At 48.4% G+C, this 17,682-nt stretch overlaps 1 protein-coding gene across 1 annotated transcript in view; it reads left to right on the top strand.

The window, feature by feature from the left end:
• The first annotated feature begins 6,327 nt into the window (after positions 1–6,327).
• The window catches only part of Drgx (dorsal root ganglia homeobox), a 32,273-nt gene continuing 20,918 nt past the window's right edge, over positions 6,328–17,682 (top strand). The window contains exons 1-5 of the mRNA XM_013033728.1: positions 6,328–6,361; positions 11,390–11,487; positions 12,940–13,041; positions 16,556–16,734; positions 16,848–16,960. Coding sequence (XP_012889182.1) covers positions 6,328–6,361; positions 11,390–11,487; positions 12,940–13,041; positions 16,556–16,734; positions 16,848–16,960 — 526 coding nt within the window. The remainder of the gene's footprint in view (positions 6,362–11,389; positions 11,488–12,939; positions 13,042–16,555; positions 16,735–16,847; positions 16,961–17,682) is intronic.

Raw genomic sequence — 17,682 nt, 5'->3', positions numbered from 1 at the left:
CTTTTCTCCAAAGATGGTTCTCCACTTCTGGCTTTTTGCTGGTTAATTGGAGAAAGAAGCTTCATAGTCTTTTCTTGCCCAGATTGACTTCAAAATGGGACCCCCAAAGCTCAGCTTCCTGAGTAGCTAGGATTACAGGTGTGAGCTACTGGTGCACAACTAGAATATTGTAGATCTTTTGATCTTCCCACTAGCACTTGATAAAGGAATCGACTTTGGCTCTCTCTCAAAATGACTCAGGAAGCACATGAGACAGGAAGTGCCATGCTCCTGCTCTGGTGGATCCCCTTTCATGCTGCTTGCTTTCCTTGTGATGCTCATAAGCTTGAGCAAGGACAAGGCCAAAAGCCCAAGCTGAGCTGCAAGATCCTGGAGAACCTCATGGAATCCATGTTATCCTGTGGCTACCAGACAATGACAAAGTGAAGTTACTGGAACTTGGCTTGCAGGTGAAGTTGGCTGGTTACTTTTATGAAACAGTAAAACTTGTGAATTATAGGGAAATTCCAACATAATAAATTTCAAACCAGACGTCTGTAGCTCATGCCTGTCACCCTAGCTATGCAGGAGGCTGAGAGCTGAGGATTTCCATTTGAAGCCAGCACAGGCAGAAAAGCCTGAGAAACTCTTATCTCCAATCAATCACTAACAAGACAGAAGTAGAATGGTGGCTCAAGTAGTAGAGCACCAGCTTTCAGTATAAAAGTTCAGGGATAGTACCTAGACCCTGAGTTTAAGCCCGAGGACCAGCATACAGACAGACACACAGACAGACAGACAGACAGACAAACAGACAGAAACACAGACAGACACACAGACAGATACACACAGAAAGACAGACAGACAGACAGACAGACACACACACACACCACCACCACCACTACCACCACCACCACCACCACCATCACCACCAACAATCAAATGCATATCTATCTCTTTGTATATACTTGTTTTTGAGTCACCCGGAATTTCAGTAAGCCGTACTTTTATTTTTGGTCTTTTAACATTGCATCATGCTGGAAGTGGCACTGTAGCTCAAGTGGTAGAGCGCTTGCCTTGAGCTAAAGAGCTGAGGGACAGCACTCAGGCCCAGAGTTCAAGCCCACAACCGACAAAAAAAAATTGCATCATGTTTAGCTAATTTGCCAATAAGTAGAGAGCATGTCACATGCACATGGTGTATGCTCTGTCCCAAGAGAGTTGTGTGGTCACAAGAACTGGAGTTGAGAATCCTGCTCATTTAGAAATGAACATCAAAACAGCAGCAAAACAAAACAAAACAAAACAAAAAACCCATAGAACGTTTGCACCCTTCCAAAACACATAATTAGGAATTCAATGTGGTTTATTTTGCTCCCTCACTCCGTTAATGGAATAATTTTATCTGCTTTACCCACACTGTTATAAATTTGAGCTGTGTTCACTGAAATTGCTATTGCTAAGCAAAGTTTTTGAAGAGAAGTCAGGAAAATCCCTGCTGAGTACAAATGAGTTGTTAAGTCTTACATATATTCATTTGGGGTCCAACCAGGTAACTTAAGGGGGTGTGTGGAATTGAGAGAGATGAGAGGAAGAGCAAAATGGGGGTCAAGATGCATTGTTTTTGTAAGCTGATGTGTTGAATTGAAACCCCTTTGGACAATTACTTAAAATAATTTAAAAAATACACCATCATCTGTCTGTCTGTTGGGTATCTCCAAAATACTTTCCTTTAGCAAATATCAATATTCCCTAATGAGAGCAAGCAACAAGAAGAAAATACTGTGTGTGGTGTGAGAACTTTTGGTCTAGAGTTTTAAACCCCTACATTTTCTACAGACCTAGGATTCTTTTTAGGAATCAATTTAAAATGACTCATAATTCAACTGTGAACAATGGAAGGTTTGCATGGACTGTTCCCATTTCCGGTGTGTTATTGCTGTTCTCAGCGTTTTTGTGAGGACAGGTTTCTTTTACTTTTCTCTCTTCATAGAACAGCTTAAAATTAGAAAAAAAAATCAAACACCCATTAGAGAAAGTAGATTTACTCTGCAATTAATTGATACAGAGATGTAAGGCTCTCATGACCTGGGTGGGAGCTCAGCACTTCTATAGATATTTGCAAGAGACCAGGGCCTGGAGTAGCCCCTTGGCCTAAGCATGAGTTTCTGCCCTTGAAGAATTAGGGTTTCAGTTTTCAGCACTAAGGATGTTTCTGGGGGAAAAGGGAGCTGCGTTTGCAGTCCATTTGCAAACAAGTCTTGAAGTGTACATGCTACTCTATTCAGTTATTATTTATTTATTTATTTTTAAACACCAATCACCTTGAAAGTTTTCTGTTCCGGCTCCTCTCTGCCCTGCTGGACAGGAGGTAAGGTGGCACACTCTATTTAGTAACCAGGAAAGCATCTCTGCAGCTGCTGGGAATTAGGTAACTGAAAGGGGAAGCCTGCAGGACCACTGTCTCTGTGCAGAGGCCCGAAGCCCCCTGAGTGGGGGCTGGGAGCCCCCCTCCCCATAGGAGAATCTGATGAAATATGACTCAGTGTATTTTAACTTTAAATAAGCATTTCTGTCTTCACCCGAGCCCCTTCTAATGTCTCCTGCAGCTTTGATTTTGGAACACGTCACATTCCTCATTAAAGCAATCACTGTTAAAACATAAAGCAACACAGGATTTATTTCTTCATTAAACTGATGATCCGTGTATGAAGCCAATTAACGTTATGAGTCTGGTGAACACCGAGTGTAAAAAGGTTAGAGAAAATTAAAAGCAGTCACCTTGGTCTTTAGATAAAGAAAGTACACTTTTAGGTTGTAAATTATCAGAGTGTCCAAGCGGGACAGATCGGCGAATTTGGTTAATTGCAAAATATATTTTTACTGCACACGAATTAAGGAAAAAGAACCGTTTCGTTTCTAACGCCCTTTGGGGGGGAGGGGCGGAGGGCGAATTTAGCAAATATCAATTAGCTCACCTTCTCCAGCCCCCACCCCCCACCCCCGGGCATCAGCGACGATCGGGAGCAAAGGGGTTCGCGTCATCAAAGTTTGCTCTTGGTTTGCTGTTTGTTTGGTTGTTGGTGTATTCGCTGTTTGGCCAGCAGGAAGGAGTGCAGAAGAGCGGCTCTGGGAGGTAGACGTCGGGAGAGGCGAGGCGGGGTGGGGGGGGGGGGCCCCGGGCTGGTTGGGAGCCCTTCGAGAGGTGGGTGCTTTCCTGGCACTGGGCGGGCTTGCCAGCCAGGGAGGAGGCCGGGCAGGCGTCGGGGGACGCGGGGAGGGCCGGGGCCGGGCGGCGCGGAGCCCCGCGGCGCGCGGGAGACTGGGGCTCTGGCCGCCAGGCCTGAACTAACTCGCATTCGAAACAACTTCAGTGATTTGGATCCGGAGAAGAGTGGGGTCGTCCCCTTCCTCCCACCGCGAACGCCTGGGATCAGGCCGGGCGGGGACCCTCAGACCGGCCCTGGCGCCCGCTTCATTCCCCGCCCCAATCTGGAGCTGGGGTGTGTGTGTAGTTGGGCGGGGGGGGGGGAGGGGGGCGGGGGAATTGGAGAGGAGAGAAGAGGAGGAGACGCCAGCGCCGCTGTCCAGGGTCCTGATCCGGGGACGCACAACGAGGGCTGACGCAGAGCGGGACAGCCCCGGCGGGTCCCGGGTAGATATCTTGGGGCCCTGAGCTAGAAAAAAAGCTCTGTGCATGGATCGATGGCAGTGAGGGGACTCGAGCCCCAGGCTTGGACTCCATTGGTTTCTGGGGCCAACGCCGCGCCCAGTGCCGCGTGCGGCTGGCGCCTGGGGTTCCCGCACACCGAGATGCCCAGTTTGTGCCTGGAGCTTGAGGTGGGAGCCAGCACGCACCGCACCGCACGCACCGCACCGCACCCTGCTCACGTCCCTGTCCAGACTCCAGGCTCGGGAGCGCACGGGCCGGGCGGGCGGGCGGGGAGCTGTAGCCTGGGGCAGGACGGAATCCGAGGGGACTTAGGGTAGACTCGGGAGCTCAAGGGGACCTCCGGGCTCTGGAACCGAGAGCAAGACAGAGAAAGAAGTGACGGCGCCCGCCCGCCCGCCCGCCTCTTGGCCGGGGTCCGCCCCCCAGGTTGCAGCCCTCAACTAGAAATAGGGCCCGCTCTCGGGGCTGCCCCGCTGGCCGTGGCCAGCCACCAAACCCGCTTCCCGGATCTGCGGGCGTTCCTCTCCCGCGCTGGCCGCGGGACTCGCGCAATCAGTGGCCCTGGCGGAGAGCCGATGACTGGGGTCTCGGCTCAGAATCATCCTGCCATTTCGGAGCTTGGGGCCTGGGCCGATCCCGCGCCCTTGGGCGGCTGAGCGCAGGAAGGGCCTTTCACGGAAACCAGCCTTAACTTGCCTGGGCCGGAGCGGTGCCTCGTTTTCTTCGGGGAGTTTTTTTCTCCCTCCCCCCACGGAGCGTCCAACTCTCAGCCCTCCAGTTGCTCGCCTGGGGCGGTTGTCCACGCGTGGGCCCTCCAGGCCTTTTGTTTTCCAATGCGTTGTGTCTTTAAGATCGAAGCTAGAAACCGGGCCGGGCAGAGACCCGACCCCACCGCCTCGCCAAGGCTCCCGAACGAACGCAGCATTAGAATGTTTATAAAATATTCAATTTACGCAGTCTGTCCAAGAAGCCATCGTCCCAAAATAAAATCAGCAGTCTAGACGGAACATAGACATCAGAACTTATCAACAGTTGTCTGACTTGCATCTTCTGATGCATCTTGAGTGGGCCATAATACCAACTTTATTTTCAGTGGTGCATAAATTAATTACACGCATTTAATAACCAAAATATCATTATATTCCCCCTTTAATATCATAAAGGCTTTCCGCCAGGGAAGCACTTAATAGTGCAGGGGGCCGTAACGGGCTATTATCCTGGTGTAATGCTATTACAGAACCAATTATGCGCCATTAGACTTGCTTTTTTTGCAGTTTATGTGATTTGATCCAATCCCGCGCCCCTGACTTGAAAATTTCAGGCCGGTACTTTAGAGTTTAATTTTCACCCAGGCAGAGAGAAGGGCGGTCTCTCTCCGCTGAGTGTCTGCCTCGGATGCATTTTAAAAGTAATTGCGAAGGGTCCCACCGCATATCATTTGCATGGAGAAGCGAACATAAATTCAGGGACCCCTTGCTGAGAACAAAATCAAACTTTCCTTTTGTACGATCGCTTGGAAAGGGAAGCCGTGTGCAAAGAGTCCCCCCAAAAACAACCCATCCAGCGGCGACAATTAGCAGCGCTGGCTTTGTCCAATTCGTAGCCCAAGCCCGGGAGTCGCCAGGCCTCTGACAAGGGCGAACCCAAATTCAATCTCTCCCTAAAAAGAAGGTTTGATTCTTGGAGGGGACACGGGGTGGGGGTGGGGGGGCGGGCTGAGGGTTGAGATCATCACCCTCTTTGTGTGTGTGTGTGTGTGTGTGTGAGAGAGAGAGAGAGAGAGAGAAAGAGAGAGAGAGATATCTTGGTGGCGATTGTTTCTATTTTCTTTGAAAAGAAAAGAGGGAAAAAAAACCCATTCCTGATGTTTGCTGAGAAATGACGGTTTTTTTTTTTTTAACACCACGTGGGCCATTTGTAAGGCCCAATAGACCTATCCAAGTTACTCGCTGTAGACAGCGCTGGAAATAATCAGATTAAGGCCAATTATGCGTGAGATTATAAAGGCGAGTGCTGAGCGGCGGCGCGCGCTGTAGACAGACAACAAGACAGCTGGCCACTTCCCGAGTCACTTCTCCGGTCCTGCGGGCGCCAGCAGCGCCGAGCCCCGCCCGCCGCCCGCGGGAACTGGAGATCGCCGCGCTCCGGCCTCGTCGCCCGCTGCCTGCGGAGGAGGTACGTGGTATGGGGGGGTCCCCGACCCACTCCCCCGGTGGGCTCCGCGCGCCCCGGCCTAGGGGCTTCCACCGCCTTCCCGGCCAGAGCTGCGGCGAGCGCAGATGGTCTCGCACGCTCTCCCGGACCTGACTGCGGGGGGCCAGGTGCAGGGCTGGCGGCGCGGGGAGCCCCTGAGAGTTGGGGCGCAGAGCGTGCGGGTTTGGGGTTAGGGCACGGCTGTGGGAGAGACGGACCTACGGAAGGGCTGCCCCGGCTCGCGAGTGGAGGTACTAACCGTGGGCTGCTGGATTGGGGCGAGGGTGGGGTGCGGAGTGGAGGCTTTCCAGAAGCCGAGCTCCCCGTGCGCCCCAGGACGGGCCTGGGACGCAGGAAGGAGACTTGGATTCTAGCACTGTGTTTGCTTTGCAGCCAGACCGGCCCTGCGCGCGCCCGTGTGTCCTGTGGTCACCCACCCTCGGGCCCGGCCGTCCAGCCCGCACCGCCGACCACCGTCGGCGATGTTCTACTTCCACTGCCCGCCACAGCTGGAGGGTGAGTAAGCGTCCGGTCCTCGGCTTCTTGGCGAGGCCAGAGCCGGCCCGAAAGGGCCCGGGCGGCGTCGGGACTGGAGGAGAGTGGGAGTCCCAGGCCCCCGGAGGGAGCAGCCGCTTGGCGAGGAGCGGGGCGCCCTCGTCTCCCTCCCACACCCTGCTCCATCCCTCCGCGCTGCTGCCACCTGCCTCCGCACTCCGCGCCTGGGTCGGGTGGCCCCGGGCGGCGAGGCGGCCGGCGGGGCCGCGGGGCCTCCAGGCACAGATGCTGGTGTCACGCCTCTAATCGGGGCGCCTCCGCCCAGGGGGCCCGCATCAATCTTTCACGGTGTTTGGCGAACATCTCGGAAAGCTAAAGCAAGTTGGCCTGCTGAGTCTTGGGCCCCATCACGAGCCAGGAAGGACCTAAGGCTGGGCTGCCCTAAATCGGGGCTCTGGCCAGGGTACCCCAGGGGGTGCGGTCTCACTCAAAATGCTAGGCAACTCAGGGCCAGTCTCTCTGCTGGCCGAGCTTCCCCAGAGACCTGGGGTCCTGCTCACCACCTGCCCCAGGGCCCGCGTGGCCTCTGCCCACTCGCGGGGTTCTCTTTTTTTCTTTTCTTTTCTCTTTCTTTCTCTCTCTTTCTTTCATTCATTCATTCTTTCTGTCTGTCTGTCTGCCTTTCTTTCTCTCTTCTTCCTTCTCCCTTCCCTCTCCTTCCTTCCTTCCTTCCTTCCCTCCTTCTTGTGCTAGTCTTGGGGCTTGAACTCAAAGCCTGGATGCTGTCCCTGAGTTTTCTTGCTCAAGACTAGTGCTCTACCATCTGAGTCACAGTTCTGCTTTTGGCTTTTTGTTGGTTCATTGGAGATAAGAGTCTCACCGACTTTCCTACACAGGCTGGCTTCCAACCTTGATCCTCAGATATCTCAGCCTCCTAAGTAGCTAGGATTCCAGGTGTGAGCCACTTGCCCAGGGTTGACCCATTAGGTTTCTGATCACCCCTTAGTCCTTCTCTTCCTCCTCCCACCCTCCAGGGCCAGAGTCTTGTCTTTGAAGGCCCAAACCACACAAGAAATTTCCCTACAGGGTTCCTGGTGTGATCTCTTTTCTCCCAGATAAGAAAAAAGCCTGTACCTCCAGGAGCCCCAGCCCAGGGCCTGAAGTGTCCTAGGGAGTGGCTGATTATTAGCCACCTGGGATCTTTACTCTTCTACATAATCCACTGGGCTTGAGCCAGACTCTCCCCAGAAAATCAAGGCTAGGATATTAGGACTTCGGTAACATTGGGAGCAACCTAGTCCTTTGATTTATTCTTGCTGTAGAATAATGTTGGAGCCAGAAATCCAGGGAATATGGCACAGGAGAAAAGCCCGTTAGACAGCAGAGGGGACTTTTCTTCTCTCCAGGTTACTTTAAGTAGTACCCTGGCCTCAGAATTTCTGGAAGTTTGCTTCTATTTTCCCTCCAAAAAAGCTTTCAAGAATCCAGCAGGATTTTTCTGAAGGAGGCTACCAAGGAGCAGTGTGATGGGTACCTTCTCTATGCCTCTGGGCCCTAGGGGTCAGGACTGACTGTCAGCCGGCAGCCCTGCTTTCGAGGCAGAGGCTTGGGCATTGAGTCAGTAATGGACAGTGGGTGTCCTGAGGATCTGAGTGGAAAGCTCGAGCTGTAGAAATAGATCAGTCCAGTTCCTGCTCTTCCTGAGTGTTGCTTGCTGCCCTCTGCTCAGCTCCATGGGGCTGCCATTTACTGCTCGAAAGCCTCAGCACCTCTCCCCCCCCTCCCCCCAGGAAGTCTCAGTGATGGGACCAGAGACAAAGGAGACAGAGCTTTAAGAAACTTCCATCTTGCTGTCTGTGAGAGTTTTTCAGGAGTTTGTTAAATTTAGTTTAGGATTGGAGTAGAACCAGACTATTTTTGGACTCTAACCTCTTATTACAAACAATTTGCTCTTTAATTTTAATTCCTTATTAATCCAAAAAGAATACAGGAGAAAAAACAAAGCAGGGCTCATAATTTCACTTCTCAGATAAATAATAAATAAATAAACAAACAAATAAATATTTTGCTGACAATAAATTGAAACTATGACATGGATCTTCCAGAGTTCAAATAGAACAGAAACTTCTACACTGACCAATGAAATCCACCTCTCTATCTTCCCGAAGGGTAACTATTGCTGCAGGCTCCTTACGAATTCTTCAAGAAAAAGAATGTCTACTCTCTGTGTTTTCTTCTCTAACTGTCATATCTTATGGGCACCGAGATTATACTGTCATATCATTCTGTATTTTGTTTTTACTTCATACTGTATGTTTGAAAATTTCCCATGTCAACGCGGAGCTTCTTATTTCTTTTAGACAGCTGTGTAGTAGTCCATTATATGTTGTGCAGAAAGTCTGCTGATGGGTACTTTGGCTTTTTCATGTTTTATTGTTCAATTACAATGTTTTCAGGCATATTCTTTTCTCCCTCTTTCTAACTTAGTGCACTTTATAAGAGTATTCATAGATTAAAAGATGTGTATGTGCACTTAAATTTTTGATAATTATTTTAAAATGACATTCTAATAAGTGCACCAATTGATGCTCATATAAATGATGAATGGTCATGCACAATTTATTGCAACCTATTAGCACTGGGCATTTATTTATTTATTTTTGGGTCCAAATGGCAAAGCAATGTTTTATTATTCTGTTGTGTTGTGTTTAAGTAGCTGTGAGGCTGCACATTTTCATATCATCAACCATTCGATTTGTGTTTACATGAGAGAAATGTCTTTATCTCTGCTTCTGTTCTATGAGTTGGTTAGTTTATTTCTTATTTTGAGGAAAGTAATCTTTTTTTTTTTTCTTTTTGAGTCTGTGTGGCACAGAGCATTCCACTGAAAGGTATTGTATTAAACAACTTCACATGGCGCAGTGTGAGGGTGTGAGAGGATTGGGAGGACTTAGAGATTGTGTGCTTTCCTTACTAGTCAAATGCTTTGTCTTCAAAGGAGGCAATTTTGCCTTTTGCAAAGTAATAGAAATAAGACTGTTTGGAGAGACTGTCCTTTAAAAGTTTCCACTGTGCTGGGCACTGGTGGCTCACACCTGTAGTTCTAGCTACTCAGGAGGCTGAGGATCATGGTTAATTCAAAGCCAGCCAGGAGAGGAAAGCTGGTGAGACTTATCTCTGATTAACCACTGAAAAGCTAGAAGTGGAGCTGTGGCTCAAGGGGGGTAGAGTGCTAACCTTGAGCAAAAAAGCTCAGGGAGAGCGCCCAGATCCTGAGTTGCAGCCCCAAGCACGCACATGTACACGCATGCACACACACACACACACACACACACACGTTTCCTTTGTGCTAGAGATAAATGTTTGAGACTAGGGTTTTGGAGATGACTGCAATTGGACAAGAAAATGGGGCAGAAATTGGTGGCAGTGGAAGATGGCCCTGGAGTGCTTCCCCAGTGAACATAATTTGAAGAAACCCAAAGGGTTTGGCTTCTGAGGACCGAGATCCTTTTGAGCCACACTGTCAGCATTGTGGCTTAGAGCTGAGACTGCATGCACAGCGATGCCGAGAACAGAGCCCATGGCAGGTAAAGTGTTCACTGGTTAATGGCAACTTGCTCATTTGTTTTCCTAAGAAGCCATTGTGGACTATCAAGTAAATAGTGCACATTTGGAAAATGATCCTAATGCACATTTGGGGCCAGACTCTGTTCTGGCTTGATCATGAGCTTTGGAGGCTGCTGGGGAGGACAAAGTCTCTCTTTTCTAGGAAAGTGGGAGCACTGGGTGCTTTCTAAGCCTTGTTCAGAGCCTCGGGTGTCCTTTGAGAGTAGCCTTGTCCAAGTCTGCTTGGCATTCAAGACCGTTGCTATTGGGACAGGCCTTTTGTTAACTGACATCTGTGTAATAGATTCACTATGGTGCTGATGAGCTGTGATCTATGGTAATTAATATTCATTTATAAACTTACGTTTGTGTGTATGTGTGCACGTGTGTGTGTGTGTGTGTGTGTGTGTGTGTGTGTTGGTTCTGGAGCTTGAAGTCAGGGCCCCAGTGCTGTCTTTTAGGGTTTTTGCTTTAGTGCTCTACCACTTGAGCCACAGCTATAAGTCTGGCTAATTTTTTTTCCTTTGGGTGGTTAGCTAGAGATAAGAGTCTCGCAGACCTTCCTGCTCAGGCTGGCTTTTATACCTCAGAGCCCAGACTTCTCAGTAGCTAGGATTACAGGCATGAGCCATCAGCATGTAGTTTCATTTAAAACTTCTTACTTCCACGAGTTCTGCAAATCCAGGAGAAAAGGTGAGATGAAAAACTCTTGATTTTTTTCTTCTCCCTTTCTCCCTTTTTCTTTTCCCTCTCTTCTGCCTCCTTTACCCCCAATCTTTTTAAACTTTGGTAACTGTAGAAATAAACTAAGGGATGAGCAGCTAGGAGATACATAGCCCTCTATTGAGGAAGCCAAAGTATCTGAAGAAATGAAGGGGAAAGGATCAGAAGTGCAACAAGGAGTCAGGCAGCAGGTGACTTCCAGCTACTGACACACGGTCCAGAACTCTTCGGAGAGTGGCCTAACTCTCTTGGGGATTGTTTACTATCACTCTATTCACCTGAGGTATTTTGTAGAGAGAGAGAGAAAGAAAGAAGGAGAAAGAGAGAAAGAAAGATAGAGAAAGAAGTGGATGCAGATGCAGGTGCTGGTGGCCCACATCTGTAATCTTAGCCTCTTAGGAGACTGAAATCTGAGAATTGTGGTTCAAAGCCAGCCTGGACAGATGAATCCAAGACTCTTATCTTCAATTAACCACCAGAAGTGGAGTGGTGACTCAAGTGATAGAGTATCAGTCTTGAGTAAAAAAGTCAAGTGAGAGCCCAAGGCCCTGAGTTCAAGATCCAGTACTGACACAAGATGAGGGGGAGGTGGGCAGGAAGAAGTGCCTTGGGACAGACAGGCTCCATGTCTCCAGGGAACATGAATGGGTGTTCAAGGAGGAGGTGAGCCTGAGAATCAGGGTCCCTTACGCTCAGGCTGATTCAGTTTGCTTCCAGTAGGTACTGCACCCTTTGGCAACCACTCTTCGGGGGATTTTGACGATGGCTTCCTGCGTAGAAAGCAGCGCCGGAACCGGACCACGTTCACTCTTCAACAGGTGAGCATCAGTCTTTTCCCCAGAACGAGCTGAGCTGCTGCTCACCTCCTCCTGAGGCAGAGCTGAGTAACCTTCCCTGATCTTTTCAGAAAAGGTCAATTTAAGCTGGGGGCCAGTGGCTCATGCCTGTAATCCTAACTAATCAGGAGGCTGAGATCTGAGGATCTTGTGTCAAAGCAAGCCTGGGCAGGAAAATCCATGAGACTCTTTTCTCCAATTAACAACCAAAAAGCCTGAAGTGGAGATGTGGCTCAAGTGGTTGAGCCCTAGACTTTAGTGAAAAAGCTCAGGGACAGTGTGTAGGCCCTGAGTTCAAGCCCCAGGCCCGGCACACACAAAAATTAAAACAAAATAAGGTCAAGTGATTGCGGACCATTCCTTTTTCATGAACAATTTATTTGTCAAGGAATCGGTCTGGGGTGGGGAAGGAAGAAGATTTTAATCCTATAATCACAGGTTGTGAACTAGAGAAGCAACAATTTCTCTCCCAGTTGCCTTAGGCTAATGGTTTCAGGTTGATAGCCCTTGCCTACCTCTTAGTACTGGGGTTTGAACTTAGGGCCTGAGCACTGTCCTTTAGCTTTTTCATTTAAGGTTGGTGCTCTGCCACTTGAGCCACAGCTCCACCTTCAGAGTTTAGGTGGTTAATTGGATAGAGTTTCACAGGCTTCCCTGCCTGGGCTGGCTTGGAACTGTGATCCTTAGATCTCAGCCTCCTAAGTAGCTAGGATTACAGGTGTGAACCACAGGAGCTGGGCTTTCTCCTTTCTTTCAGACTCTTGGTGGGAGCCCTGTGGATCACTCTGTTCCTAAGGCTACCTGTAACATTTATGTGTGTGTGTGTGTGTGTGCGCGCACACGCGTGCGTGCATGCGTGCATGTGCTGGTACTGGGACTTGAACTCAGAATCTGGGTGCTATCCCTCAGTTTTGTTTTTTATTTTTGTTCTTTGTTTTGCTCAAGGCTAGGACTCTACCATTTTTAGCTAAAGCTCTACTTCTGGCCATTTGTTGGTTTATTGGAGACAAGAGTCTCACAGACTTCCCTGCCTGGGCTGGTTTTGAACTGCGATCCACAGATCTCAGCATCTTGAGTAGCTAGGATAACAGGTGTGAGCCACTGGTGCCCAGCTCACCTATAACATTTTAAACTCCTGTAGCAAGATTTCCATGTACATACATAGAAATAGTCACATCTCTCTTCTTGTTTCTCTTTCTTGGGAGGAAGCACTGAGGTGGTTAATAAATCTCAGCTCCTAAATTCTCCGGGATTGAAATTGCTACCCTGTGGGGATCTTTTCCTAGAGCTAACTTCCTCCTCCTGCTTCCTTAACTCCATCAGCCTGTGATAAGGCCTCCTTCCTTGTCACATGCTGCAGGTTTGGACTATGCGTCCGCTCCTCCTTGCCTAACCAGAGCCTATTACCAGTACACATTTTTTTCCTTTTGCCAGTTGGAAGCTCTTGAAGCAGTCTTTGCACAAACGCACTACCCGGATGTCTTCACGCGGGAAGAGCTGGCCATGAAGATCAACCTCACAGAAGCTCGAGTGCAGGTAAACCTTGTGAATTATTTAGCTCTCTAATATTAAAACTGGCAAACTTTTTTTTGATATCACGACTGCAGATTGCACATTTGGCCAAAGAAAGCAAATGAAGACTATCTGTCATTTTCATGATACACTTTAATAACATCAACATAATGTGGAATATTAGATTAGGTTGATTAATCGGTCATTCATAATTAACTAGTGATAATGTTCTACACTAATTTGTCCGCGTCTCTAAGGTACTAAATTACATCAATGCACATCCATTTCCTTGCTTTGGAAAAAAAAAAAAAGCTGAGATGCTGCTCTCAAAGCTCTTCTGACCGCTCTGGGGTGAGGCCGGTCAATTGCAGAGAACCACGTTTTCAGATGGGAAGTCTGATTTGCTTTCCAGAAATTGCCTCATGTCCAACTTTTCTTCTGTACACAGACTCTTTCAGTGAAGTGGATCCACAGAACAGGTGCAATTTAAAAATCTTTAAGCAGCAGCAGCAAAAGGGTTGGACAGAGATGGGAACAAGCTATGTGATGGTTGGTCTCTGAGCAGGATTTTTTTTTAAACTACACGGTGATTATATTTTAAGTGCACAAACCCACAGAGCCCAGCAGATGTGCCCAAGCAGGAGAGAAACACATTCACAGTTTTGCCTCTCCAGGCGAGCTATTCTTTAGCACAATTATATATTCATTTTATTTATGAGTTTCCTTCCATGCTGTTTCTGTTCTTCTTCTTCTTTTTTTTTTAATGTAGGAGCTTGGGGTTAAGACTATGCAAAGATCTAATTGTAGGAAATATAATAGTTTGCTTTCAGTCCCCCTGGGTCGTGTTAGTATATCTTAAAAACCAATGGCTGAAGAGAGATAATGGAATTCTGAGCAGTAAATTGGGGGCTGTAAACAAATTATTTCCCCTATAATCAGATTATGTGATCCTGATGATTAAATCTGAACATGAATCATTGGTCATATGCAGGCAAATTAAACTGATTATTATTTGGAAATGAAAATCTTCTTTGGCCCAGAGACTGTCTATCGTTTCTTTCTTTCTTTTTCATTCTTTTTTTTTAATGCCAGCTTGCCAATAGCTGCCTAAAGACTGAACTGCAAATTGAGATAAATGACACAATTATTAAGCATTCAGAAGTAGAGGATCATAACTTCTTTCTGAAAGGTGCAAGGGTAAGATAGGGGTGGTAGCAATTAAGGCTGAGAACTGTTGTCCGGGCGGTTGTTAGCTATTATGCAGGCAGACAATGGCCTTGGAGCGTTTGTTTAGTGAGCTTCCGTGTGGGGACGTGGGCTTTGGTGTCGGGGAATGGAGATGTGTTTACATTTATACCCCTTGCTCATTCAAATATGATTAATGTTCTCTAAAGCAGGGTCTTAATCGAAGCTGATGTTGTCAAACAATAACTAAATAGGGAAATAAACGACTCCATCATGCTCTTTCCTCAGAAGCAGGAGAACTGTCAGTGCAAAGTCATTAAAATATGATAATGAAAAATAGCTCAATTAAATGTTGTTATAGCTGTGACCTTCATTCAATTAAGACGCGAGAAAGTGTCTGCATTTTGCTTTGCATTTAACTGCCCTAAATTTAGAATATAGATAAAATCATTACTCAATGGTTGCTGATATGTGCAATTAAAAGCCAACTCAATTAAAAAAGAAAGAAAGAAAGAAACCCAGTTAAAGGAGAATGAAAATTAAGAGATAGAGTGGGCTGCCAAGGAGGCTCAGCCTAAGGACCCAAGCTCGGTCCTAGCCAGTATGTTTGCAGCCAGTGGAGGCCCAGGGCTTCATCCCTGGGGAGCCTAGGGGAGCCCTGGCCAAGCCTGGCTTGCTTATTTTTTTGGCCAGGAATTATCTCCAAGGAGAGAAGATGCAGGAGGAAAGGAGGGGAGAGGACAGGAGAGGACAGGACAGGACAGGAGAAAAGAGGACAGGAGAGGTTTTGCTGGGCAGAGTAGAGTAGCAACTCTCACAGAGCTCTGGTGACACCACCTTGAACTGGTAGCCTAGCTTCCAGGGGCTGTACTTTTGCAAATGCAGTTTGAAAACCATGGGTACCAGCATTTACGACGGTGCTCAGGTCAAGGTCAGTCATCAAGCTCTCACTGAGCTAAGGGTGACAGTGCTAGGAGGCTAGCCAGCATTCTCTGGGTGACCATGGCTCTGTGCTAGGCAGACATTGTGTCTGGGATGTGGTGGGTGGTAGGATTTCTAAGCCAAGTCACTGGGATGGAGATTGTAAACTGTCTCTGACCACCTGGCTGATCCTGGGGAGTTGCTGTGTTTAATTTCCTTGTCTGTAAATTGGGATGGTAGAACTGCTCACGCATAGAGTTAGGGTGGACTTGAAACCAGGTTCACTGGGTGCCATAATTCCAAGTCACAGCTGATTCCAGATTCAGGGTTTCTCCTGGTTACTCTGGGCTGCTAATCATGAACTTGTGATATGTACTTCAATGAGTCAAGATTAGCCCAGGGATGTGAGCCTGCTGAAAGAGGACTGTGTCTCTGATGGGAAGCCTGAGGGTTGTTTTCTTTTTCTTTTCTTCCTTTCTTCCCTTCTTCCCTTCTTTCCTTCCCTCCTTCCTTCCCTCCCTCTCTCCCTCCCTCCTCCCTCCCTCCCTCCCTTCCTTCTTTCCTTCCTTTCTTCCTTCTTTTTTTTTTTTTTTGTAGGGCTTGAACTTGGGGCCTAGGCACTGTCCCTCAGCCTTTTTACTCAAGGCTAGTGCTCTCCCACTTTGAGCCATAGCTCCACTTCTGCTTTTCTGGTGGTTAATTGGAGATAAGAGTCTCATAGACTTTCCTGCTCTGGCTGACTGTGAATTGTGGTCCTCAGATCTCAGCCTCCTGAGTAGCTAGGATTACAGGTGTGAGCCACCAGCACCCAGCTGAGGGAGGTGTTTCCTCCTCCTCCTCCTCCTCTTCTTTTTCTTCTTCTTTTCCTCCTCCTTCTTCTTCTCCTTCTTCTTCTTCTCCTTCTTCAGTCCTGGGGCTTGAACTCAGGGCCTGGGCACTGTCCCTGAACTTCTTTTGTTCAAGGCTAGCACTCTATCACTTGAGCTACAGTGCCACTTCTGGCTTTTTCTATTTATGTGTTACTGAGGAATTGAGTCCAATATGCAGGGCAAGTACTCTACCACTAAGCCACATTCCCAGTCCAAAGGAGGTGTTTTCTAAGTTGTGTTGACAATGATCTCCGGTAGTAAAAACATTTCACACCAAATAAATACATTCATGTGTAATTCTTGTACTGAGATCTTTCACAGGCAGCAGTTTTACCCTTCCTGTGAGCAATGCATACTGTCAGTTCTTTAGCATTCATTGAGAGAGGCCTATCATAAATGTAGATCAGTCTGATCTGTCCGAAAGTTTGAAACTCTGATTCTGAGAGAACACAGTCTGAGGTCGGCCATGAGCACCAGCCGAACATCCAGGATGCTGTGTCCTGGCTTCCTCCTCTTGTTTAATTTCTGCCTCCTTTGGGTGCATGTTTCCCATTGGTGCTCAGGTTTGGTTCCAGAATCGAAGAGCCAAGTGGAGAAAAACAGAGAGAGGCGCCTCTGATCAGGAGCCAGGAGCAAAGGAGCCTATGGCAGAGGTGACACCACCTCCAGTGAGGAACATCAACTCTCCACCTCCCGGGGATCAGGCCCGGGGCAAGAAGGAGGTGCTGGAGGCCCAGCAGAGGTGAGGGCCAGCTGGGCTTCTGGCCTGGTGTGTGTGTGTGGGAGGGGGGTGTGGGGGTCTTGGGCAGCTCAATAGACATAAAAAGAACTCAACAGAATTTTTTTCTTTGCCAGCCTGGGGCGAACAGTGGGTCCTGCAGGTCCTTTCTTTCCCTCCTGTTTGCCAGGGACACTCCTGAACACAGCTACATATGCCCAGGCCTTGTCGCATGTGGCCTCTCTGAAAGGTAAGCTTCCCTTGGGTGAGCGGTGTGGCTTGTGGGGAGGGTGGAGATGGCTTGAACGATGTCTTGATGGTCCATTCTTGGGCTATCCTCTGCTCATTTTCCCTGGGGCTGGCTCAACAGTCTCCTCCTGTCAGTTCCTGCCAGGGAACTGGACTTGTTATCCTGTTTGATTTCCATCTGACTTGAGAATGTGGACGAGTGAGTGCCTCCTTAAGTGTCATCCCTCTAAGATTTGTTTTCTTCCAGTGGCTTTCTTACAGGAAGAATGAAAATGGCTAGGGATGTTTTGTCAGAAGCAGAGAAAGTCACTCTAAGGCTGTCTTAAGATTTTTTATTTTTGTCGGTTGTGGGGCCTGAACTCTGGGCCTGGGCGCTGTCCCTCAGCTCTTCAGTTCAAGGCTAGTGCTCTACTACTTGAGCCACAGTGCCACGTCTGTCTTTTTCTGCTTATGTGGTACTGAGGAATCGAACCCAGGGCCTCATGGATGCAAGGCAAGCACTCTACCACTGAGCCACCTTCCCAGCCCTGTCTTAAGATTTTTGAGGGTACTATCCTTGGATGTAAGGGCTGATCTAGTATCTCTCAATGCCTTGCTATGTACCTGTGGGTCCAGTGAGTGGGCTGTGCCAGCGAGGAACAGGGCTGGGCTCCAGCCAGGTTAGAGAGAGTGAGAGGCAGTGCTTTCCTGTTGTCTGTGGCAGGAGGTCTGGGAGGTAACAAG

This window comes from Dipodomys ordii, unplaced genomic scaffold, assembly GCF_000151885.1.
Source record: "Dipodomys ordii isolate 6190 unplaced genomic scaffold, Dord_2.0 Scaffold176, whole genome shotgun sequence".
NCBI classification, from domain to species: Eukaryota; Metazoa; Chordata; class Mammalia; order Rodentia; family Heteromyidae; genus Dipodomys; species Dipodomys ordii.
This window is presented reverse-complemented; position numbering and strand designations above follow the sequence as displayed.